The sequence below is a fragment of the Arctopsyche grandis genome, chromosome 9, assembly GCF_051622035.1.
Source record: "Arctopsyche grandis isolate Sample6627 chromosome 9, ASM5162203v2, whole genome shotgun sequence".
In the NCBI taxonomy this organism is placed as follows: domain Eukaryota; kingdom Metazoa; phylum Arthropoda; class Insecta; order Trichoptera; family Hydropsychidae; genus Arctopsyche; species Arctopsyche grandis.
In genome coordinates this window covers 6,353,151-6,380,890 of record NC_135363.1, presented here as the reverse complement: position 1 = coordinate 6,380,890, position 27,740 = coordinate 6,353,151, and the positions used below count along the sequence as shown (strand labels likewise).

Here is a 27,740-nt window from a genome sequence, read left to right as displayed (position 1 = left end):
AAAGTTATTTGAAAAAAATTCGACCGCGTGGAGATCGAACACATGACCGACGACACTTTTTTTTTATTTATTTTTTTATTTAAAAACTTAATATGCCAACACCCATGCGATGATATATCATCGGGTACAACACTAGTGTTTATATAATAAAAAAAATAATTATAATATAAACACTAGTGTTTATATGATAAATGTTTATATAATAAAAAAAAATTACAAAAACAAAGTAAATATAAATAAAACAATGACTCAACCACAGTTTTGTTTCCTCACCTTAGCCCTAAAGGTACTGATAGAGTTAGAGAACAAATCTGTGCAATCGTCAAGATGGCATATCCGTGCAATTGTACCATTACATGAGGTATTATTATAAAAATTTGCTGGATAAAAAAATATAATAATAATAAAACGTAAATGAATGTATGTATGTACTACTTGTTCAAAGACACTGGACGATAGTAGTTTGCGATCAACATATGTACATAACATAAATTTCTATTTTTAACCAAATGCTTATATTTTTTTATGTTAGAAGTATACGCCCATACAAAACTTACCTATATATTACAGATTCCTTTTCACATGTACATTTCTTAGTTTTGAGTTATGTACACGTATAGAAAAAAAAACAAAAATAGAGATACTAGAGTGATTTGATGGTTGAGAGTCACTGAATATAATTCACTGAATTAAGATCTGATTGAAAATTCAAAAACTGCATCGATTCCGTGAAAATCGCCAGGATTGGGATCCTCGAAGACGGATCTGATTGTGAGATAAACAGGTATATATGAATACATTCAATCGGGATGCTTCATCGAATATTTTATTCAAAAAAAATACACATATCGCTAACTATACACGTCGCATAATTTACTTCTTATCATCAGGATTTTCATCGTCGCTTTCATCCAGGTTGAAGAACGAGGAAGTGGTCGCCTTGTCGTAACGTTTCTGAGCGGCCAACCAGATCCCCTGTCGACGAGAATTACTGACACCAGACTGGCTCAGATTAGATAATGTTTCCAAGTTTACAGCTCCCAGCCCCGAAGTACCCACGTTGGACAAGAGCTTCACCTGAAATAAATAAAAAATGAAATCAATTGTCGTAAATGAGACTTTCGCTTTACATTGGTCGCGTCCCAGGCTGTCGCTGCATTTTAACGACCCGTCGCCGAATTTGACTTTTTTCCCGTCTGAAGAGGACGAGACAATTTTAAGAATATGCAAGTATGCATGTGTATGCGCCAGATGAGAGATAAGCGGCTGCGAGACGTCATGTCGAAATTTTTAAAGCGGCAAACGATCCTTGTTAACATTTTATATGGACGACGCTGACCCGTCTCTACGATCGACGGAGACAAATGAAAACAATTTCGTGAAAATAAAAGCAAAACAAATTAAAAGTCTTAAAACGTAATATAAGATGTGTGAGAATTGTGTAAAAAATACATTACAATTAAAAGTTTAATGGTGAATGATAAATTTCGAGGAAAATCCGGCCGAACTATAATATAAAACGCTTCAGAGGATACCCCACTGCGCAGATGTACATATTATAGCTAAGTCTATACAATTTCAGTGTAGATATAGTACATATAGTACATGTAGGATCAGGATGCGGGGATTCTAAATGGTGCACGCAGATTAGACCAAACAGCGTTAATAATATATAGATATATAAAAACGGACGCGATGTGTGTGGATATGTTTGTGGCGGACGCGTGGAGACAGCCAATCAGAGTCAAGTGGTCGAGGAAACGCGGGGAAGTGGGGGGGGGGGTGGAGCGTCATGTGACGTCAGGCCGAGCGACCACAGGCATATGCGACGGCAGGCCGAGCGACGTGTGACACACTATTACGTGCGCGAGCGCCTATAAATTACCTTACATTATATTTGTTTATAGCATATAACTTTATTCCAATTCATGTATCAATTCCATTCCGAAACTACCCGTTGAAATCAACATTAGTTATACATATTTACGTCAGGCATGCTAAAGGACAAGTGGTACATATACGGTTACATGCTAGATAGTACACAAACACACCACCCATACACACTAGGCACGTTCGCTAACCGCTAGTTCTGCACGTTCAAAAATCCTACAAACAAATATTTATTTATTTATTTTTAATTTATACTAGAAAGGTCTAACAGATGCGTCAATGCGTCAAAGAACCCCTAATGCGTCTTTCTGGCCAGAAATATTGTTCATTTTATACAAGTATTATTAGTATTATAGAAAGTAAACACATATCAATTAACAGAGACATACATATATGGTCAAATTTTTAAATTTGCAGGATTTTTAAACAACTCATATCAATTAACAGTAAATGCATATTAATTAACATCCACAGAGATATTTATGGTCAAATTTTTAAATTTGCAGCATTTTATACAATTCATCGAAATTCGAGATTGCTGAAAACTCGAGATTTTGCGAGAAAATGGGTAAGGTCGCCAATTTTTTGGAACCGTTTCAACGAAAATCACATAATTTAGTAACTCTGATATGAAACAATCGGTCTGGAGTCACATATCCAAGATCTGGCCAGCAGCACTGGACAGGAATTGAACCACATGGTTTGAAAGCGTTAGTCTAAGATCTGGACAGAAACAGCAGAAACCAGTGGGATTTGAACCCGTGACCACTTCGTTCAAAGTATTATATGCTAGCCACTAGTCTATTCTGCTGGTTAAATATATGTACATATATTTTTATTTTTATTACTTACATACATCAGATGTGCTATGACAGGAATTACACCAAGGTTAGATTATTTTTGTACTAACAATTTTTTCAAACAACAGTACATAGAATACAATAGAAACATTTATGGACAATCACCAAAAATTTTGATACACAACAAATTTTGCGAGAAATAAATTATGTAGGTAGCATTTTAAGATTCAACAAATAATAACTCGAATTTGCGAGAAACTTAGAGGGATGATATTGGTTTATTGAATATTTTACAAGAATCAAGCTAGAATTAGTGAAGTAAAAATATATATGGGAGATTATGAAAGCCTATAATGCTAATTGTATAAGATATTGTGTGAAATAGATAAAGTTATAAGCGTTAAAACAATTAAAATCTGACAAAACGAGTGGGTGGCGTAAAGTCAAACATACATATAAGGCTACTCGCCATCAAACGTCAAAGTCTTCAACATGTTTGAGTCGTTACATGTCTTTATTATGATTATTTTTCACCATCGAACTATCAGAAGCGATTTAAATTTCTATCGGTGACCAAATTCTAACAGGATACGCTCGATCTGAGTAATAATAACCACTGCATAAGGCGCATTGAGGTTTAGTGGAGTGCTCAATAGTATGAATAGACCTTAAAACGTGCATGAGCATTCACAGCACTCACGTACATAAATCTACGAAACATATGTACGCGATACGACAATATGTACGTATTTCCAACAGTTAAATTTTGAACTAAGTCACATAAACTGTCCGAAAGCGGTGATAACATAAATCGAGCGATTTCATTAACCTGCAGCTGATAAAAATTCAAGGTTTGTACGCAACGACCGATGCAATGGTTTACGCCGATTCTGGCGAAAGGACCGCGTCTCCAGAATGCGAAAAATATTCAGAGATTTAATCTAATCTGCCCGCCGCCGCTGAGTTTTCGGCAATTTTCAAATTAAAAGATATTATGTGTACAAATTAAATTGCGAAACTCGAAGAGTCTCGTATGTGGTCATTTCGCTAATTGGCTAAGTGCAACTCATCAACTAGCATAGGGCATTCATTGTGTACACTGACGAACTCTGATCTCAAGTTTACAATGAACTTATCATGTAATATATCTATCTATCTATAAGCTAGTGTTTTTCAAACATTCATCGTAACGTTTCATTTAAACAAAGCAGATAGCTGAAAATTTGACTTATACAATAACATAATTTATAATATTCTAAAATCAGTTTTGATACTTTGAGTAGAAAAATTAAGTTGAATATAAAATGTTTTACAAGTACCAAGAAAACCAAATTTATTGTTTTATTTTTTCAATTTAATATTATTATATTTTTTATTTTATTTTACATGGATATGTATATAACAGGAAGGCTTGACAGGAAGACCCCAATGCGCTTTCTTAGACAATTAATTACAAAGAATGTAGCATTTTTATGACATAAATCACTGTATTTCGAGAAACTGAGGAACACAAAATTAACAATTAATTAATCCATTGAGACATCTATGGATTAAGACATGCACATATTTTTTTACAAATTGTACATACATTAAATACAGAAGATTTGTGACAGCAGGTAGAATGATTTATTTTTGCCAATTTTAAGAAACCGTTTCAACAATCTACATATATATATGTATGTATATAAAAATCAATGTTTGTCTGTCACGTATGCGTTCTTATACCATTCAACCGATTGCGATGAAACTTACAGGAGTTATTGTATGTATGTCTGCGATGGTTTCTGTAAAAACAAGAACGAAAACGGGAAAAACGGGAATGAGTGGCATTGCAACGCAATAATTTCAAATGTTTTCGCGTCTCCACCTGCGTTGTTAGGGTAAAATAAACGAAAGATGTATAATTCAGAAAGTCCACGACTTAAGCTCGGGAACGGGAATTGCATGCGATGTTGTGGCATTGCAACGCATGCCGGGTTCAGCTAGTAATCAGATAAAATTTGCAAAAAATGATAAGAAACGATCAACTTGGAGTCACAAATATCCAAGTCTAACCAGCAGTATTGAAATTAGCCCGGAATCGAGCCCAATAGTCTCTTAGTGCTAAACATAAACGCAACCACTGAGCCATACTGCTGGCATATATTTATTTTATTTTACTTTTACATAGAGATATACCAGGAAGGCTTGACAGAAAGACCCCAATGCACCTTCCTGGACAATTAATTACAAACAATGCAGCATTTTATTATTACATAAATAACTGTATGTATTTCCAGAAGCTGAAGAGCACGAAATAACAATTAATTAATTAATTACAGAATTAATCCATTGAGACATCTATGGATTTTAGAATTGTACATAATTTTTACAAATTGTACACACAATAAATACATAACATTTGTGACAACAGGAAAGATGATTTTTTGCCAATTTTGAGGAACCGTTTCAACAATGATCAGATACTAAGCCCGCTTTAAAGGTCACGGAATTTGACCCTTAAAGCCCTCAACATGAGGCCACCACCCCCCCTCGACGAATACAGTCCAAGAGACCCTTTCGTCGGAGAACGAGACGGTTGTTCATGAATATCGCACAAGAACAACCGCACATCACTGTTCTAATAAAAAAACCACACTGTACATAACCAAGTACAAAATTAACAACAACGCATGAACACATAAAGCGCGCATGCGGTAGGAAACAAAACCTGAGATGTGCCGTGCGAATGCACGCACACCTCAAGTAAACATACAATGATCAGATAAAATTGGCAAACTCTGATAATAAACGATCGATTTGGAGTCACAAATACCCCCAAATCTAACCACCAGCAGTATGGCGGATCGAACCCACTAATCACTTGGTGCTAAACATACACGCTACCATTACCCCACACTGCTGGCTAGTTAGATGTCCCACTGGTTACTGCCGATCGTTTCCCATTTAATTTGCCAATTTATCTGATTTTCATTAAAAACGGTTCCAACGGTTTAGCCATTACTTTACGAAAGCATGATATCTTGTTGCCAATTAGGGCTAAAACAAACGTGCTCATGAACTCATGAAATTGTGTACATATGTATATATGAAAAAAAAAACGTTTTAACCGTTTCAGCGAGAACTAGCAAGCGCAGTCAGACCACCCAAACGAACCACCCACCATAAAATTTCAAAAGCTGAAACGAAACTTTCAATTCGGCAACGAACGACCTAATTTGGACAAATGGACAATTCGAGAATACATACATATGTATAACAATACTATAAATATAGCAATATAATATCAGTGGTATTTGTGCATATGCAGCATGTCGCTGACATCGTGTGGGGTTTGACGTCTGCATGGCTATTGCATCCATATTTATGTACGTATGTAATAGTGTATAGTAGATTGGGATTTGTTGATACGACGAGACTGGCGCCGCAACGTCTGCTTCATTAGCCACATGATCTTCGACTTCGAGACCACTAAACGAGCCCTGGCAGCAGCATCAGCAGCCGCAGAAGCAGACGAGCGTAATTGCCAATCTCAAGGTCAACAACATTTAAAAACAATTCGACAAGTGCCGCAGACCAACCGAATCAACGTCGCAATCATCGCCAGTGTAACTCTTGTGCAACTGCATGCGTAGATGAGCTAGTAATCCAAAACTGTTGGGTCTCACTCATAAATATGATCACCGAATCGATCTTTAAGCTTTCTTTATATATGCATGTATATGTACTTGGGTTGTATGAAATTGTGTTATACCCAGTGGCGGCTCGTGGATAAGATATCTGGGGGTGCTGCGGTTGATTAAAAATAAAAAAAATGTTTATTTGGATTATATTTTACAAAATTATCAAAATTAAATATTATATGTATTTTATTTCATTAAAAAATTGATTCTTCTGTCACCTTTTCGTTAAATTTTTCACTGTTCATAATCATTTTTTTTTTCAATTGATAGCATAGACAAAGCCGTCAATCTTTCTTGAACCATTGTGTTTCTTATATATGTATGTATGTCTTTATTCTATTTATTGATGAAGAACACCGTTCTGGCTCAGAGGTAGTTTTTAACTTTTTAAGTTTTCTTTAATTGAAAATGCATCGATATTACTAGATTGCAGCTTCTCTTGATTTTGATACCATCTTAAATACTTAAAGTGACGTGTAAGAAGGAAGTGTAAGAGGTGTAGAAGAAAAGACAAAAGGTGCAGAAGAAATGAAGAAAAGTCAGAAGCGTGTCAAGCGTGCGGCGCGCACACGAACGCAAAAAGAAATGTGTACTGTTGGGAGTGCAGTACGGAACAAGCTTCTAGCTGCCCCCGCGCCCCTTCTTCGTCCACTCGGCATATTCCATCGAAAACCGTACTGCACAAAATCATAAATGATGCCTCACTTTCTGATATTAGTACCGCGATGTATGATCATTATTGGATGTATCGGTGTGCGGGCGAGCTTAATACACGCTTAAATAATATTGATATTTTCATATAATATACATACATTTATGTATATAATAATATTAATTTTTTCTCAATTTCCTTGGGGGTTCTGCAGTACCGCAGTGCGTATGGACGAGCCGCCACTGGTTATACCCTCAACTTATAGTAACCAGGTGTACTTGATAACAAGTCAGCACTGTTTAAAAAATTGCACGATGTCATTGCGACACGTTTGTACAGACTGAGAATGCGCATGCGCATGGTCGGTGCAACGTATGTACGATCAATCATCAGTGTAATAAGCCGAAATAAGCCTTTTATATATGTTACAGTGAAAGCATATTTCAAGAGAAAATATATTTTCACCAATTCAAGCAGTGAAAATGTATCAAACAATGAATTTACAACGTTGAACTCTATAAATTTAACCCTAGCGACCCAATCTTAAATGAATAGGGCCAACCCTTACTTAACCTAACCTATCTTACCCCTTAAATAATACCAAACTTAATAATCTAATCTTAAATTTCAGTATAAATAATTTCACTGAAACGTCAGTGAAAATATATTTTCACTTGAAATATAATTTCACTGTGACATAACGTTAACATCGTTAACATCGGCCACCATAGTGTTAATAAGGTTGTCAGATTTCATGCAAGTCAAACCGGGACACCCCCCCCCCCCTCCCAAAGAAAAATCAGATCAAACAATTTTTAATTTATATTAAATAAAATTAATTTCTTAAATAGGTACAAAAGCACTCATAAACATCTAAATTTAAAAAAAATACATTAACATGAACATATTAATAGGAATAAAATCTATATTCAGCTATTTTATTAATAGGAACAAAAGCAGTCATAAAAATTTTAATTTAAAAAAAAATGACAATATAATATAAACCAACGAATAGCAACAAAAGCTACCATAATTATCTAAATTAAAAAAATACAAATAATATACACATAAATGATTCATTACTGTTGAATCATTCTGAGTGTGAGAAAATTATTAATTCAAGATAAATTGATTGATGCCTAATAAACATGTTTTGTCTCCCTTCTACACACAGTTCTCCAGAAATTATAAGACAGAAACAAATAGTTCATTGTTGAATATTGCTGCAGTGTGTACCAGACTGTCTGGTCCAGACATCGACTTTCTGTTTATAGTTTATGTTACATATGTATTTTACAGGAGGATACCGATTTATTGGATGCGACACAACAATTAAGTTGGAAAAATTGGAAATTTCTAACAGGAGACGGTCGATCTGTATTTTTTAAATATATTATACATAAGACGTCACCAGCAGTGAGGTCTTATGATCTTGAGATCTTGGTCGGGACTTAAACCCACGACCTCCCTACCAGCAAACAATAGCCCTTCCAGTGAGCTGCGCTGTGGCTTTGTCACATGTACTATTTGCAGTATCAGTGCACTACGCTGTGTCTGATATTGTGTTTGACACATTTTTCGGAACTAAATTTAAAAAAATAAATGAAAAATTTCAGAAGTAATAAACAAATAAAAATTGTTATATACAGGATTTATGTAAACTACATATATTCCATTCAGCATGTTTACTTTCATAACCATTAACTAAATAAAACAGACCATTGACTAATGGATTTTCAACTAATGGATTTTCAACGCACCCGTCTCTCCCTACTAGAGTAGGGAGAGACGGGCGCGATGCGTGCGCGCGTTCGGACGTGTTTCGCGTAAAGCTACAAAAACATCAGTGTACAAATGTATTGTCAAACACACACGAAATACACAAATTTTCAATTTTACATCATTTATGGAGGGAAAATTGGGGGGGGGGCGGCAAAAACTAGCTACCCCATAGCATGGAATGCATAAGTATATGGGATGATATATGTATGTACATTGGTATATATCAGATTGGTATAACTTGTGACAATTTATATATTACAACAAAGTTAGTAGCTACTAGAGGAGAGGAGGGGAGAGTTGCAAAATTTGTAAAATCTGGAAAACTATAAGTTTTTTGCTTAAGGGTAAAAGGGAGACGATTAAAATAAAATACGCCGCAGATGAAGTATTTTTTAAAGTAATATGTGTGTTTGTATGTCTGTTTTAAAAATCGTTTTAAGTGACAATATCTTCACTTCAAATATAAGTATTAAATTGAAAAGGAAAATTAGAGCTTGTTTGTACAATATGTAATTTTCTAAACAAAATTAGTTAAAATACATGTGCCAATTAATGCCACACGTTAATACACAGTACATTTAAAGAATAAACACATTTTGACGACCACAGGTGTTAAGCAACTACATACATTATTATAAAGAAACAAAAGCTGCCAAAAAACGTTTATTACACACCGCCTTTTAAACGGCCAGACAAAAAAGGTTGAAATCTTCTGGTTTATATGACGCTATAAAATCAGCTTAAGATGCAGACAACATCTAGCACACTATCCATTATTTTATTATCCTTTATTAAACAAAAAAAACCTCTTATTATTAAATCCGAATTTTTTACCCGACAATCTTTCCGCAAGTTTTTCCTAGTAATATAAAATCGAACACAAAAACAACAATAATAATAATTGTATAATAATATACATTGTACACAGACACATACCACTCGAGTGTTCGGATTCTATCTTTCGCATCGCAAAACGAACAAACGAAGAAATTTGATGTATTGCACGTCAACCGTTCGAGATAAATCAATTCGTCGACGGACCAATCGAGCTCACAAAACGAGACAAAAACCGAGACGAAACATAAAAAAAATCCCTCCCCAAACCCAAAAGTGGGTCATTGAGAATTTTCTAGAATTTTCACCGTGCAATACATCATTCGAAGAGCGACGATCAATCTTCTACGTACATAATATCGCGCCCTTGGACCACAGTAGTGATAAGTCCACGATTTAACCAAATTGTGTTCGTAATTCAGTTTCATTAAAAACTGACTGATAACTTTTCAAAATAAAGTCACATTTTTTTGCAACATAATTGATTTTTCTTCCGATATGTTTGTCTCTCGTAGAGTTTGTCATAGCGTCTCTAGCCGTACAAAACAAAATTCGAAGCTGAAAGCCCTGCGAGAAACTTTCCTGACAACTCCAAAAAATTTACTCCACAAGTAAATTTTTTTATTTGATAAAAGATTTTCAAAATCAAAATCGAAAAATTCAACTTTCGTAATCTGTCGTAGCATATCTACATAGCTACGACGAATTTCGTAACTACACACCCTACGAGAGACTTTTTCGTATGCACCTTTACAAGGATATCATATTTTAACGTAGAAATGAGGTAAGTGATGCTCTTACACCACTGGTTTACAATCGCCTGATCGCACGTTCGCGCCAAAAAGGCCTCAACGAATGAACAAGCTGTATACAACAACCAATAAGGTCTCGCGACCCATCAACTAATGGCCGCTCTGTTCTGAGACACACGCTGTGTATAAACACTCGGCGGTTTTGTTCCGTGCTTCATTCAGAGCTAGCTGGTCGACGGATCAACAACAATAAACGACCTCTACCATTACCCGCTGCATCTTTAACTCGGATCTCGAAAATTTCTCAACACGTCACGCTACAATATCAAATATAAACTGTAGATGTCATAACTAGACTGCGGATAGAGACCATGCTTTTTCCAGGAATCGGGGCGGTTTGGCTCTATGTACAAAAAAAAAGGTTGAGCGAACCTTTAACAAAGCATTTACAACAATTGAACAATAAACGGCGCGCTGTGGGTCCGGCCACTAGTCATAACCTCTGATTTTAATTTATTTATGTTTAATCTATACCAGGAATGCCTAACAGGTAACCCCAATGCGCCTTCCTGGCCAGAAACATTGTAGATTTGATACAAGTATTATACAAATTAAATACATATCAAATAACACCCACATATACATCTATCGTCAAATTTATGAATTTGGAACATTTTAAAACAATTCAGCGAAATTCAATAAATATATATAAATTAACATTCGCAGATACATTAATGGTCCGATTTGTAAATTTGCAGCATTTTATACAATTCGGCGAAATTTGCGAGAAAATGGGTAAGTTTGCCAATTTGTTGGAACCATTTAAATGAAAATCAGATAAGTTGGTAAACGATCGACCTGGAGTCACAAATCCAAGGTCTGGATAGCAGAAACCAGTGGGATTTAAGCCCGTGACCACTATATGCTATCCACTAGTCTATTCTGCTGGTTTTATGTGTTACAAAACGTTACACCTCCATTAATCTGCAGCGATGAGCTAGAGTGGTACCCTGGGAAGGCTCCAGCAAATCCCCACACCTACTTCCTTTTCTTGTCTTGAGAATTACCTAACAAACCTAGCCTCTAGCTACGAAAAACATTTACATTCGGAATAAAGTAATGAAAGATGATTATTTTAATAATCAATCTTTTTGATTTTAAGTGCCGATTGATCGAGCCTTGTGGACATATCACCATTGTGCTCTAAGGACGCGTATATACATACATACATACATATGTAGTATGGTATTGTATGGGAGGGTTTTCGAGGATCGGATGCATCATCTGTTGGTTTGCACTCGGCCAGACGGGTTGTTTGTCCGTCTGGAGACCAGGTGAGTCACGACGAGAAGTATGTAACCGTTCACAGGTAAGGGAGAGAGAGAACCGCGATGCAGATTGCACCTGCTGATGCAGTCGGACAGGTGCGCTGCAACTAGGGCCCGCACATTCAACGTGCATACCGCATACAATGTACGCATGTGAAGCATTCCGTCATATTCGATTTACATTGTAAATGTAACAAGGCGGACTCGGCTGAATTAAAAAAATATCGGTCATGTATGTATGTATGTATTTTTTTACTACACAATACAGAAGTGGAACTTTCTTACGCAGAATCTATATATGTACATATGTATGTATATGCATATAAGGTAAGAAATGGTTTGTGAGGTAATTCTCAAGGGACGGATAAAGAGAAGCCACTTAAAATCAACGGCTCGGAAGAATTTGATGCAGCGTTTCGTAACACGTTCTAATTTGTGCGAAAAGAAGTTATTTAGAAATTATTATAAGAGAAGAACATACCTAAGTATAGAAAATAATAATTTGTATGAATCGAATAAAAATCAGGCAGACATGTGCAAACACAATAAGATAAATATTAATCACAAAACAAGGTATATTGACCAATGCATTACACATTAATAAAGTGGACTAAGTCTTAGGACTCGTTACACCAATCTGACGGATTCGATAGTAGTGTGTGTCATTGCGACAGCATCGGACTGCACCTTGTTTTAAATCAAAGCATTCACCTTTGAAAGTCAATGCCAAATAACAAGCGAAATTCCGCTTTTAAATTTAAATTAAATTAAAAAATACTGCTTTATAGTTCGGTAGTTGCGTTAATGTTAACGCCGAGAAGTTCCTGGGTTCAAATCCTTGATTGAAAATAATTTATTCGGAAGTATTTTAGTAGTGCCACTGGTCATACTTAGAATTTTGTGACTCCAAGTCTATCATTTCTTACCAGAGTTTGCAAATTTATCAAATTTTAGTGTTGAAACTCATCAAATTGGCAAAACCATGCTACCCACCACTATTTGAATATGATTTCAAATTTATAATCTTTAAATTTATATATGAACAAGTTTAATGCCATAGGTGTCACTTAGGGGCAAGTCGTAATGGCAACCGGGACACTGTCACACACACACACACACTCTCTTAACCAAAATAAATAATAAATTTTGTATATTGTTGGTGTGACTCATCAAAAATCAACAAGTGTTTATTTATCCTGCCCACCTAGCAATATTTTTGTTTGTAATTCAGTTCGGGGCAGTCGTTTATCTGCCGTGGTCCCGTGGTCGCCAGCCTGGGATTGCCTGCTGCTCTGGCACTTGCGAGTGGTACTGTGTGGACAGTCAAGGTCGAAAAATGATCTGTATTTCCGTTTACAGAGAATCGCTTTTGATTACCTGCGTAAAGGTCTCTTTGGGGCAGAATACGCCTTCACCCGTTCGTCTATACTTCATATAAGATTCGAAAAATACACGAGACCGTCAATGTTATTCGACATTTCAAACTTTATTTTGCAAGGTTTGATTAAATTGTCAATCAAAATATGTTCCAAAATCAATCAAAAAACTCTTTCATTTTTACGCTCCTCTTCTTATATTACTTCACTTTTGATTTTCGTCTGACAAAATTTAGGTTTTTTTCCACACTCTTCCGATCGTTTTCAATCGTCCCCATTTTGCTAGGTTTGGTCATCAATATATGTGGAAATCAAGTCCGTCATTATTAAAATTTTATATTTTTTTATAAATTACATTTTTGCTTTTTTAGAATATATAAAGAACAAAGTCGATAATTTCATAAAAAAAAATCATAATTTGATAGAAAAAAAGGCGACTTTAGCTTCCCGGTGTCCCATCTGTTTTTAAAGTCATCAACCGCCCCTGCTTGTGTATATCAACCGAGATATTTCCTTGGCACTAATATTATACTAATTTCCAATTTTACAACAACTGAAATCCGATCTCTAGTAATGGCTTACGTCAATGATATGTATTTAATGTAGGGTGAATGTCATCTTCCTGAAGTTCTGTGTAATCTTAAACTTAGAGTACCTGAGAAACTGAGAGAATCTCGCTCCAGAACTGTATTCCTGCCTATTCGGGCCAGAACTAATGTGCTTGATGACTCACCCCTTCCAAGAGCCATTCGACTATTTAACCTGCTTTCTGGGAGCCTTGATGTTTTTACTTCATCATACAGTTCTGTCAGGCAGCATATTTTAAATGACTTCTAGCTACATACATATTTACACATGTTGTTTTCATTTTGTAATTTTATTATTTAGCATAATGTGTATGTATGTTGGTTTTATCTTTATTTATATATGTATGCTATTTTTTATTTATATATATATATATATATATATATATATATATATATATATATATATATATATATATATATATATATATATATATATATATATATATATATATATATATATATATATATATATATATGAGTAATTTATCTTTATTTATGTGTATTTATGTGTTTATGTGTATATGCATGTATAATGTTTGTATGTTTATGGATGTATGTAATGTATGTGTATGTGTATATGTATATGTATATGTGTATGTATGTATATGTGAATATATATATATATATATATATATATATATATATATATATATATATATATGTGTAGGTGTGTATGTATGTATATGTATATATGTGTATTTTTATATTTATGAATGTATGTATGTGTATTTGTGTATACGTGTAAGAATTTGTGTATATATGGATGGTGTACATATATGTTTATATAATTGTCTTTGACCAGGAAGGTGCATTGGGTTTACCTAATAGGCCTTCTTGGTGTAAATTAAATAAAAAAATAAAAAATAAAAAAATTAATAAATTTAATACTAATTTGATTCATTTTCATTTCTAAGCTCCAGGAGGCGGTATAGTGTGACTAAGATGCAGGCAGTTACTTTCGAAGTCGAAGAGACACATCATCAATACGTTTTCGATGGCAGTCAGGGGTTGACGACGGGTTGAAGATGCCTGCCTTCGTCGGGCAGTGCAGCAGCCGGTGTGTCCGAAATCCCGCCGATTCTGACACCAGACAATCAATTAGTCTGACCGGCACAAGTCAGGAATGTCGAACCGTAAACGCGGCGCGGGTTGTTTTTATTATTATCTTTTTTTCAGCACATTATTATTATGGGGCCCGGCAGAGGGAGGTGGGGGTGGATGAGATTGTGGGTGGAGAGCGGGCCGGAGGAGGGGGGAGGGGGGAGAGCAGCCATTAATCAGACTGGCGATTGCCGCAGCCGCCGCCGACACCATAAATAATACATAAATATATTATATTTATAATAAAGTCATAAATCTTGCGGGCGGCCGCGGCAATTAGCTAGCGCGCGCCCGGAACCGGACCGGGCCGAACCGAACCGAACCGAACCGATCGAACGGATGCACCACACCGGTGCACCGTCGAATGCGTCTCTAAACGTTGCCTAATTTAATTAACTCCAACTATGTAATTAAAGACAAAATCAGAAGTGAATTCACCAGCTGTTTTTAAACATACGTACACACCAGAGAAATGTTATAATAATATAAGTGCCTTTACGAATAAATAAATGGTCTCGATAATACGGATGCGGTGCATCCGCTCTAAAATCGCCAGACAAATTGAACGACGGATTAACGGACGGCTGCTTTAAATGCAATTCTCGTGTTCTCGAATGATAGATTGCACATCAGATGACGGGTAACCTTTCGATGTGCACAGATGCAATTATTAAAATGGTAATTATTAAAATTGAGTTGGATCTTTCAGGCGAGTTTAATAAGACAAGATTCGATAAGTTCCGAGTTGGGTTTTTACAATATGTTCATTTGAGCTATTAAGCGAGTCATATCGCCTCGCGCTAGTGTGCACTTTTCTTCCGGGTTTGGTGCATCCGCTCTAAAATCGCCAGATTAACAGAACGGCAGCTTTAAACGTAATTCTCGTTTTCTAGACTGATAGATTTGCACATCAGATGACGAGTAGCCTTTCGATGTGCACATATGCAATTATTAAAATTGAGTTGGATCTTTCTGGCGAGTTTAATAAGGCAAGGTTCGGAACTTATCGAATCTTCCCTTATTAAACTCGCCTGAAAGATCCAACTCAATTTTAATAATTACCATTTTAATAATTGCATCTGTGCACATCGAAAGGTTACCCGTCATCTGATGTGCAATCTATCATTCGATAAGACGAGAATTGCATTTAAAGCAGCCGTCCGTTAGTCTGTCGTTCAATTTGTCTGGCGATTTTAGAGCGGATGTACCGCATCCTTTTCTTCCATGCCGCGTTGCATCACGTCAAGTCCCTCCAACATGCACGCAATATTAATGTTCATCATGATTAAGCGCACAGACACACAGAGTAGTATGTGGTACATTTTTTTTTGCCGTTCTGTTAATCTGTCGTTCGTTTATCTGGCGATTTTAGAGCGGATGCACCAAACCCCAATAATACGTCTACGGCACGTCTCCATAACTACGCTACAACACACAGAATATAATCAGGGTCATCACGGGTCTGGTTCACGGTTGGAAAGTCGAAAGATCGAAAAGTAAATATCAGAAAGCAAAGATCGAAAATCGAAAGATCTTACTATGAATATATAATATTAAACGGTAAACGGTACTATGTATATATAATATACTAGCTGTATTACCCGGCTTCGCTCAGTGTTTATAATATAAACCGCTTAAACATGACTAAGCTAATTTAATTAAAAAAAAAAAAAATTAAAAAAAAATTTAAAAATTAAAAAAAAAAATAAAAAAAAAATAAAAAAAAAATAAAAAAAAAATTAAAAAAAATTTAAAAAAAAAAATTTAAAAAATCAAAAAAAAAAATCAAAATTTTTTTTTGCCTTCTAGGGCTTCGCCCTCGGCGCCCCCCTGAGCCTTTGCCTTCTAGGGCTTCGCCCCTCCACGCCCCATGAGCAATTGCCGTTTAGGGCTTCGCCCCCCTTAGTTAATGCCTTTTAGGGCTTCGCCCCTCCGCACCCCCATGATTAAATGCCGTCTAGGGCTTCGCCCCCCTTAGTTAATGCCTTTTAGGGCTTCGCCCCCCGCGCCCCCAAGATTAATTGCCGTTTAGGGCTTCGCCCCCCTTAGTTAATGCCTTTTAGGGCTTCGCCCCTCCGCGCCCCCATGATTAAATGCCGTCTAAGGCTTCGCTCCCATGATCAGTTGCCTTTTAGGGCTTCGCCCCCCGCGCCCCCAAGATTAATTGCCGTTTAGGGCTTCGCCCCCCTTAGTTAATGCCTTTTAGGGCTTCGCCCCTCCGCGCCCCCATGATTAAATGCCGTCTAAGGCTTCGCTCCCATGATCAGTTGCCTTTTAGGGCTTCGCCCCCCGCGCCCCCAAGATTAATTGCCGTTTAGGGCTTCGCCCTCCTTAGTTAATGCCTTTTAGGGCTTCGCCCCTCCGCGCCCCCATGATTAAATGCCGTCTAAGGCTTCGCCCCCATGATCAGTTGCCTTTTAGGGCTTCGCCCCCCGCGCCCCCAAGATTAATTGCCGTTTAGGGCTTCGCCCCCCTTAGTTAATGCCTTTTAGGGCTTCGCCCCTCCGCGCCCCCATGATTAAATGCCGTCTAAGGCTTCGCCCCCATGATCAGTTGCCTTTTAGGGCTTCGCCCCTCCGCGCCCCCATGATTAATTGCCGTCTAGGGCTTCGCCCCCCTTAGTTAATGCCTATTAGGGCTTGCGCCCCATGAGGCTGGGCCCCACGGGGCTGCGCCCCTTGTGGCGCCCCCTTTTGAGCCCCAAGGGGCTGCGCCCCATGAGGCTGGGCCCCCCGGGCCCCCTTCGGGGCCCCACGGGGCTGCGCCCCTTGTGGCGCCCCCTTTTGAGCCCCATGGGGCTGCGCCCCATGAGGCTGGGCCCCCGGGCCCCCTTCGGGGCCCCACGGGGCTGCGCCCCTTGTGGCGCCCCCTTTTGAGCCTCATGGGGCTGCGCCCCATGAGGCTGGGCCCCCCGGGCCCCCTTCGGGGCCCCACGGGGCTGCGCCCCTTGTGGCGCCCCCTTTTGAGCCCCATGGGGCTGCGCCCCATGAGGCTGGGCCCCCCGCGCCCCCTTCGGGGCTTCACGGGGCTGCGCCCCTTGTGGCGCCCCCTTTTGAGCCCCATGGGGCTGCGCCCCATGAGGCTGGGCCCCCCGGGCCCCCTTCGGGGCCCCACGGGGCTGCGCCCCTTGTGGCGCCCCCTTTTGAGCCCCACGGGGCTGCGCCCCTTGTGGCGCCCCTGGCGGGGCCCCATGAAACTACTCGCCTTGCGCCCCCGCGGGGGTGAATCCATTGAAACGAAAAAAAAAATCGGCGCCCATGGATCGAAAAAAAAAAAAAATCGAATCACGTGTTCGATGACGTCACCGATCTACGGACGACGAAGACGACGAAGACGACGACGACGACGACCAAGGATATTTACATACATACAAAGTCTCTTTCCAAATTATAGATTAGATATATATATATATATATATATATATATATATATATATATATATATATATATATATATATATATATATATATATATCGGTGGCGTGCGGTGAAATTATCTTTATTTTTGTCGTACAGCCTTGTTTAATGTGCGCGGGCAGGATACGGGAGAAATAGCCTGTTCCTCTTGTTCCACTTGTATCCTGCTCGCGCAAATTAAGTGATGCTGTACGACGGGGGGAGAGCATTGATGTATAATAGACTAGACGGGCCCTGACGTGTGATTTTGGTCGGAGATCTTGTCTTCAGTAACTGAGGGGTGCGGGGGGTTTAACTAGCAGGGGGTTGGTTGGGAAAAAAAAGGTTTTTTTCCCTACGACGCAGCGGTACCTACCTACCTACTGAGAGAAACTGTGCATGCGCAATGTATTTTGAATGCGCCAAAAGGGAGACCAGTATAAAACGTGAGGGCGGATCTATGTGTATTATATATCTATGGGGGAGACAGAGTTTTACCGCACGCCACTGATATATATACTACCCGCTCTTCATATGTATGCATGGTAAATGAACATTTTTTACATACATCCTTTTTAGCTTCACTTACGATTACAAATCAGGAAAAAAATTGCCTTTTATCCGATCGTTTTCATACTTTGCCAAATTGCTCATTTTGGTCATCAATATAAGTAAATGTATCCTCCGCCATTACGATGGAGAAAAAAATCGTTTTAGACGCGTTTGAAATTTTAATTTCTGAAAATTGCCTGACGTTAATCCAGTTTTTAGTTTTAAACATAGATGGCGGTGGTAAAATAAAATTATAGGTATTTTTATTCAAAATAATAATTTTATATATAAATTATAGAAGAGGTATGTTTTTAAAATACTTTTTTCGACTTTCGCTGCGGTGACGGTCACCGGGTCATCACATATTCACTACAGAAATTAAAGTTTTATTTTGATATATATATTTATAATTTGAGTATATGGTGGTGTTGGGCGTTGGTGGCCAATCTGTTTCTTTTCTCAGTTGGCGGATTATTTTTATCCACTTTTTTGTATTTGTCTGTCCTTGGGAACTCTTAAACTAACGTGTAATGTATAGTTTCAACAAAAATATATATAATATAAAATGAACGATGTTTATATTAATTAAACTTAAATAATTGGTTATTAATATTCGGCGCCACCAAGAGAAATGTTTTTATATTTATTTAAAAATATTTTTTACATTTCTCTGGTGCCACCCCTGAAATTTTACGTAGAATGCGGGCGATCGCCATGACACTTTTAAAAACGGTCAAACTACGATGTTAATTGAATAATATGTTACTTAAATGATCATTTCACTTAAGTAAGTGTTTATTGTGAGTTTTTGAATACATTGTGCAATTTTTAACGATGCACTTGCCCATCTTGCGAGTAATATAAACAAACAAAAGTTTTTATCGGACATATACATATATACATATGTACGTCGAGCAACAAGCATCAAATACGACTGACGTCAAAATTATTTGAAAAGGTCGGTGGACATTCCTCACTTGACAAAAATATGACGCCTAAAGCCACTTCTATTATTATTATAACATTTCTCTGGTACACACTAGCTTATAATTTCTCAAGGACATGAAAGGGACAAAATTGCAATTATATTAAACATGTCGTTTCATACGATCATCTGCACACCTGCATACATTTTAGCCGGTGGCCCTTACGTCATAGACCCCTTTTGTTGATGAAGACTCGAAAAATGAATTCGTACCAGGAGAACATCAATGTGCCTTTCTGGCCAATTATGAGACACTGAAAAACTCTAAATCAAAAAGTCATCTATGAATTTTAAACTTGTACATAAATCATACTCAAATAGTGGTGACATAGTGGGTAGGGTGGTTTTTAGCCATTTTTTTTAATGGATTAATCGTTTCAACAATGAAATCAGAAAAATTGACAAACTCTGATAGGAAACGATCGACTTGAAGTCACAAATATCCAAGTCTTACCAGCAGCATTACAGATAATATACTCGGAATAAATTCTTTTCAATCGATGTCAACTCATGGGATCGAACCCTGCGACCTCTCGGTGCTAGGTAACGTCCCAAAAACCGAGCCATGCTGCTGGCTGTGGGGTACTGCATCAATCTCAAACATAGACATCCTAGAACGATTCCAGTCGAAATTTCCGAAGTCCAAAATTCTAAGAATGCTGGTAAACGCCCGTGATTCGTTAATAATAAAAATGGAAACCGTTAACCACTGAAGGGTTAATTGAACATTTGAATAGGCTGGCGATCGACCTACTAAACGAGCAGATGGATGGCTCCAGGATAAAAAGGCTCAGACCATCAAATTTACCAGACAGATTCAATTAGTAAAAAAAAATGGCACTAAATAACCTAAATTGGACGTTACCACTAAGTAATATAATTGATCCAAATTAAACCGAAAAAAAATAGTGTTTTAAATAAACAGATTATTTTCCGCTATATTTACATATAGCGGAAAATAAAAATAAATAAATATGTTGACTGTACTTTTTGAAATTTATATTGAAACCGCTATTCAAATATTTGGAGTAATAATTTTTCGAATCATACATATTCATATACATATGTAGTTACTCTATTTTAATAAAATTAATTTCTAAATACATAGCTTTCTTTTATCAACAAAACAATTAATTATATAATTTGTTCGACATTTTTATTGCCGTGTGATTTAATTAAAAAATACTTGGAATCTGTTGGCGAGTTGGCCCCACTATGAAATGTTCGTGCGATGAAATGTCTTAGAATCCAAAGCATCATTCTTGGTCTATGCAACTACATATTTACATTATACTTTTTTTTACATACATATATACCAGGAACATGTTAACCTTAATGCGCCTTCCTGGCTAATTACAAACATTGAAAATTTCCCTGTTTTAGTCGCACAGACTAACTTACGTGTGCGCGAGCAGGATACGTATGAACATATATAAGTTTTAAGACATACCGTGTGTGTATAAGGCTTTGCGATAAAAAAAACCATCACAATATGAGCATTTATATAAAACTTAGACACCTTGAGAATTGAATTTAAAAAACACTTAGAGAACCAATTGGAAACGAATAAAATTAAAATGATTCAATAGGTATTTTAAACGAACAGACACGTACCTGAATAAAAAAAAGGCTTAAAAAACAGACAAAAATTAAACAGGCCCTAAATATTTACAGTATCTTAAAATTGAAAACAAATCAACAATGATTTATAATCAATTTACAACAATCCTAAACGGTTCCCCCCTTAACGATTAAAAAACAATTACACGGCGACCTGAAAGCGACAAAACCGACATTTATGCCAAAAATTAGTCTTCATTTGGCCCTCGAAAACCAATTAAACCCCTAACGAAGTGGAAGCCTTAACGACCCGAAACGTACGGAAATTATGCGAAGTCCAAACTATCAGACGATTCGATCAAAATTACGACTGACTGAAAGTCCCATGCCTGTATCTTTTTTTTAAGTTCATTGTTTATTTCAGAGCCGAGACTCGAAGACCGAGCTTAATTAGCGATAATGGGTTCTTTATAATCGAGACAGTGTGCGAAAAGACGTGTACGCGAATAATCTACCAGTGGTTTGGGTTTTTGTCGGGTTTCTTAGACCGGGAACCTTTTGAAACTGGAGCGGAGGTGGTGGAACATTAATCACAATTCTGCACTGAAAGACGAAAAACAAGTTTCAGACTAGACCAGACGCTGGGTTCATATCTCTCTCTCTCCAGACTGTTATTATAGTATATATATACATATATATGTATAATCCATAGACGAGGTTGTGAGCCAACTCTTTATGCATGCACACACACAATTCGCTTATAATAGATTATGCGAGTTTCAATATTGGCAAAAAATCTTTAAGCAACTCTCTGTACCGTAAGTAGATTATCTGGTAGTGCTAATAATGTACATAGTCTGCTTTGAAGGATAATAATTAAGCTTCTATATATATAAATCATATGGACAAGGTGTCTTCAATGTCAAAATTTAATTCGTATGAAATATGTGTGGGTATTGCAATTATCCAACATTGTATGTTTAAGATCATCATAATGGAGAGGTTAAAGTAAGAAAATTTGCATTTACAAAAAGGAGAGAGAGAGAGTAGACGCTCCCAGTTTTAGGTTGTTAGTAAGAGCTCTTTTTTTATTTACAAGGTTTGTATTAGTTTTTCTTTTTAAAAATATTTCAGCCTAAAAATACTCAATTATATAATTTGGTTACTATGGTGGATGATTGCAACTAAGTAAAAGTTAATTTTATTTATTTATTTAAAATAATTAACAGTTAATATAACAAGCATGCTTGAAATATATATGTATATACTTTTTAAAATTAAACCATCTATAAAAATTTTCCCATATATAATAGATACAAAATAAGATATAAATAAAACTAGCACAAAAAAGTAATAATAATGATAACAGTAACAATAATGATAACAATTAAATAAAATAATAGCAAAAATAACAATAATACTAATTTACCACCATGGTAGCTACTTACATAAATTTAATGGTTCAAAATTTCAATTTTTAATTTGTGTTAGTATTTTATTTTATTTTTATTTTTATTTTTATTACATTTTATACCAGGAAGGCCTTACAGGTAAACCCCAATGCGCCTTCCTGGCCAATTACAAACAATACAACATTTTTTTATAAAAGTCGCTGAATTACGAGTCACTAAAAACTCGCAAATTAACGAGACATCTATGAATTGCACATAAATTTTAATGTACATTAATCATACTCAAAAAGTGGTGACATAGTAGGTAGGAATGATTTTAGCCAATTTTTAATCGAGAACCGTTTCAACAATGAAATCAGAGAAAATTGGCAAACTCTGATAGGAAACGATCGATCAGGAGTCACAAATATCCAGGTCTGACCAGCAGCACTACAGATATACTCAGAAAAATTCTTTTCAATCAAGGTCAGCTCATGGGATCGAACCCGGCGCCTCTCAGTGTTAGGCAGAAGCTTATAGACCGAGCTATGCTGCTGGCTATTATTATTTTATATTAATTTTATTAATATTGTTTTGTATTAATTTTATTATTATTATTATTTTTATTATTACTTCTTGTATTATTTTTTATTGAATTTTATTTACATATTTCTGAGAAAAAATGGCACTTTAGGGCAACCTGTCATTATAGTTAATTTTATATTCTAAAATACATATGTATATAAATAAATAAGCGCAATAAAAAATTTAATTTCATATTTTAAAAAATGGTGACGCTGTTATTATTATTCTGAAAGATTGAGGTTAATTTTAGAAAATGGGAACTAAAAAAATTGATACTTTTGGAAAATATGTACAACACCAACACCAACACCACTTTTGATCTGCCTTTACAAAATATTTTTAAATAACGCAAAAGAAAATTCACTAGCGGCAACATATTAATTATATATGTATATACTTTATTATATTTTTAAAAAAAATTACGATTTGAACCGTCAAAAATTCGTCTTTTTGAAGACGCAAATTTGCATAAAAAATAAAACCTTCTTAAAATAAATTTGACTCTTAAACCCTCAACATAAGGCCCTCACCCACATAAAATATTATGTCAAAGAAAGAGACATCAAAAAGGGAGACTTCGTGTTGACCATGAAAATTTAATCCATTATTAAAATTTGAACAGTTTGAAGGTCTCCGAGTTAAAAGTCAAACTTCAAATAATAGTTATAATAATTATAACTTTTTATACTATAGAACTAACCAAAAATAAAACCGAAAAATTACAATGTTATATTGTAATTAACATAAATAATTTAATCAGTGACATCTATAAGCCTACTCACAAACTATTCAAAATTATAATTAATTAAAAAAAAGATTCATAATCGTATGTATGTATCCCTACAATCCAATATCATATGCGTTAACATACAATTCAAATAAATAAAAAAAAATAAAACATTTACAGAGCAATTAAAATAGTCATACATATTATACGTGCACATGGTAAAAATAATTATAAAAATAAGTAAAAAAACGAATGCATAATCGTGTCTGGTGCATGGCCATGATTGATCGTCGTCCCTCTCGTACATAACACATTGCATCACCGCGAACAAACAAAACCGGCTGGAAAAAAAAGTGCATCGAAAAGAATGCAAGTCGAATCGCACACACACACACAAACATACGTACCTAAGCTTATGCAAATTCGCCTATTAAAATAATGCAGGTTTCGACCGCAACAATCGGCCATAAATCAAAATCGAGTTTTGCCGTTTTCGTTTTTCGACACGAATACCGATGCATGGTATGTATGTAACTCTGCTCACATGTAATGTGAACACTTTGCAAAGGAAAAACCGGAAATCGAGCGATTTAAACGTCAATTCATCACGCGTTTTTATACAACGACTGCAAAAAGGTGAATTAGTGCGCAATTTGATGCTTTTATTGTTAGTCTGATGAAATGATTCAGTCGATAATGCATTTGAAGAATATAAATCTAGTTGTTATAAAAAGATTTTCTTATACAATGGAAAAGCCGTGCGTGTTTTTCAGACTATGATAGAATCGATGCGGTGCAAACGATCGAAAAGCACCAGACAGACTGAACCACAGATTAACGACACGTGTACCTTATGCGTGCGCACTGCTCGCACTTACACTAAGCGAAATCTACCCGAAGTCCCGACATACACCTACCCTGTATACGTTCTGTGCTTCTGATACTTTAGTTTCGAATTTTTCCTTATTAAATTATTAAAAACTCACCAGAAAGATCCAACTCAATTTTAATAATTGCATCTGTGCACATCGACAGGTTACTCGTCATCTGATGTGCAATTTTTTATTCGTGAAGTCGAGAATTGCGTTTAAAGTAGCCATCCAGTTAATCTGCGGTTCAATCTGCCTGGCGCTTTTCGATCGTTTGCACCAAACCCGATAGAATAAATGCAGAAAAACGCATTCTTTACAAGGCTTTTATATGTATCACTTCGCTAATGATTCCTACATTCTTCCGATCGCTTTGAAACTTTGCCATTTTGAGCGATTTGATCGCCGATAGAAATTAAAATTGCGTCTGATAGTTCAATGGAGAAAAATAATCGTAATAAAGAAATGTAACGACTCAAAATTTTGGAAAACGTTGAAGTTTGACAATTGGCCTTTCATTTGGATCCCCCACCCCTACGCAACAATATCTTACCGAAATACGGGTGTTAGCTCTCATTAAAGGAAACAAATGTATCCGACATGAAGCTAGATAATTTTAATAAATATCTGTCAGATCGACGTGATGACTAGAGGTAGGATAGTCACAGTGCTATGCATTGTTCCATTGTTGTAAATCCTTTGTAAAAAAGGTTCGGCAAACCTTTAACAATGCATTTACAACCTTTGAACAATACGCGGCACCATCTGGGTCCGGTGACTAGTGATGGCTATAGGGCGGATGGTGATTAGAGGAATAGATTCACAATACACGTTCCAACAGTGTTGAATACAAGATTGCAAAAAAAGGTTTTCCACAAAGTTACCAATAACCATAATTCAAAAAATATTGCCCCACTCACTATCCACTGTACATATATTGATGACTAAAGGGCGGATAGGGAGCGTGCTTTTTCCAGGAATTGGGCGTTTTGGGTATTTTTAAAAAGCTATAGTGCAAAAAAAATGGTTCGGCAAACCTTTAACATATCACGGCCAACAATTAACAATGAACAGCACGCTTCCGTTCCGCTCACTAGTGATGACCAGTGATCGGCGTTGGATGGATTCTTTTCACACAAAAAATGATTCAAACAGAAATAGTGTTTTTTGAACGGAAAATTGTACTTCCGCCACTTTCAAATATAACGGCTCGGCTCATACATATGTTGCTGGTCAGTCGAACAGTTATAACTAAAGGGCTTTTTTAGTTCGTCATAAAGCCCATAATTATTTTTCCCAGGGCCCGGGATTCCTCCGGTTATAACAATTACTTTTTCACTCATTCACTTTTTCTAACATGGATGATGTGCTCAGTAAATTTGATGATCTGTTCGAATCAAAATTTAGACGATTTTTCAATGGCCCTTAAACTTTTTATTTTCAGTAGACCTCTTTGACCTGACTCACCAAAACCAATCAAAAGTCTGGACACAGCCAGGGTAAAACCCAAAACTGGCGCGTACATTAATAAAATTGGAAAACGAACAAAACCACCATTCGAAAATTTTCCTCGCACACACGACCAATTAGCAGCGTGTTTTATGCGCCATTTGCACGCATCAAATGCGAAACTTATGTTGAAAATCCGCGATAAACGAGTGTCCCGATCGTAAAGCGTCCTGTTTTAGGGTTCCCGTCTAATCGTCGCAATTCCCGATTTTATTGAACGTTTGCGTTTATTTTGCGCCAAGTTATGACCGCTCGCCGGCCATATATGCTAATTTTCACCGAATCACACACACACGCTAAAATTTTACCTTCTCATGTGTATTATAATTTTTAATTTTATCCACGGGTCGCATTGCCAATTCTCGATGTAATATTGTGCCTAAATTATAGCCAAAGGCAACACTTAAAGACCCGGATAATAGTATGATTTGCGATTGAACATTTCCTTATATACCCGACACTGTATAATAATCCGTGAGTGATATCATCATGAATTTAGTTATATCGTGAAATAAAAAAAAATGCCATTCGTGAACAAACCAGTTTGCTTTTTTCAGGAATTAAGCCGAATATTAGGCAATAATAGGCAAAATATTTGCCGATTTTATGAAATGTGTAGAAATTGTAATTTCATTAATCGAGCAAAGAAGATAATGGCACCTCTTGTGATTTTTAACAAGGCTTTTTTATGTATGCTTTCACAAACGATTGAACTAAAATTCTTAGTCTTCCGATTGTTTTGCCATTTTGCGCGGTTTGGTCAACGATGAAAATTTCAATCGATTTTTATAGTTCGATGGTGAAAAATATTCGTAATAATTCAAATTTTTTTTTCAATGAAATTATTTTGAAAATATATAAATATAAGAAAATATATAAATATATAGCATCCATTTTTTTTCATCCAAGGCACTTGGAAAAGACTTCGTTAATGGTTTAGATGAAGTTTATTGATATGTAAAATAATACATGTGGAATTTGAATCCGCAAAGCGTTCGAGAAACACAACGTTCTCGTCCGCCGCCCGAATGCTGACTACCTGACCGGTTGCCCGAGTGGCTTCCGCTTCGATCTATCAGTGACGCCAATCGACAAATTAGTTAATGAGACTGTGTGCCACACATCGATATATAAAGTCGGAACAGCACTATTACATGAAAGTTCATTAAATTCTCAAGATTTGCATAATTTTTGACAAAAATTATATGGATTTTTAGATTCAATAACAGGTTTCCGGAAACCCGTAGTTAAAAATCAAAAGTTGGAAACCTTTAGGGTGACACCCCTTGTAATAAACACATCCAATTTATCACGATGGCGTTTAATAGCTAGTTGCCTTATATGTTTTACTTTCCGCCACCCACTCGTCTTCTCGGATTTTA

General features: G+C 36.4%; 1 protein-coding gene across 2 annotated transcripts in view; it reads right to left on the bottom strand.

The window, feature by feature from the left end:
* Positions 1-416: 416 nt before the first annotated feature.
* LOC143917461 (angiogenic factor with G patch and FHA domains 1) overlaps positions 417-27,740 on the bottom strand; it is a 49,814-nt gene continuing 22,490 nt past the window's right edge. Inside the window, exons 10-11 of one of the 2 annotated variants that reach the window (XM_077439033.1) lie at positions 878-1,077; positions 417-765 (exon numbers count right to left, since the gene is read on the bottom strand). In XM_077439033.1, the coding sequence (XP_077295159.1) occupies positions 690-765; positions 878-1,077 (276 nt within the window). In that variant the 3' untranslated portion in view covers positions 417-689. The remainder of the gene's footprint in view (positions 766-877; positions 1,078-27,740) is intronic. The other variant, XM_077439034.1, reaches the window with a different exon arrangement.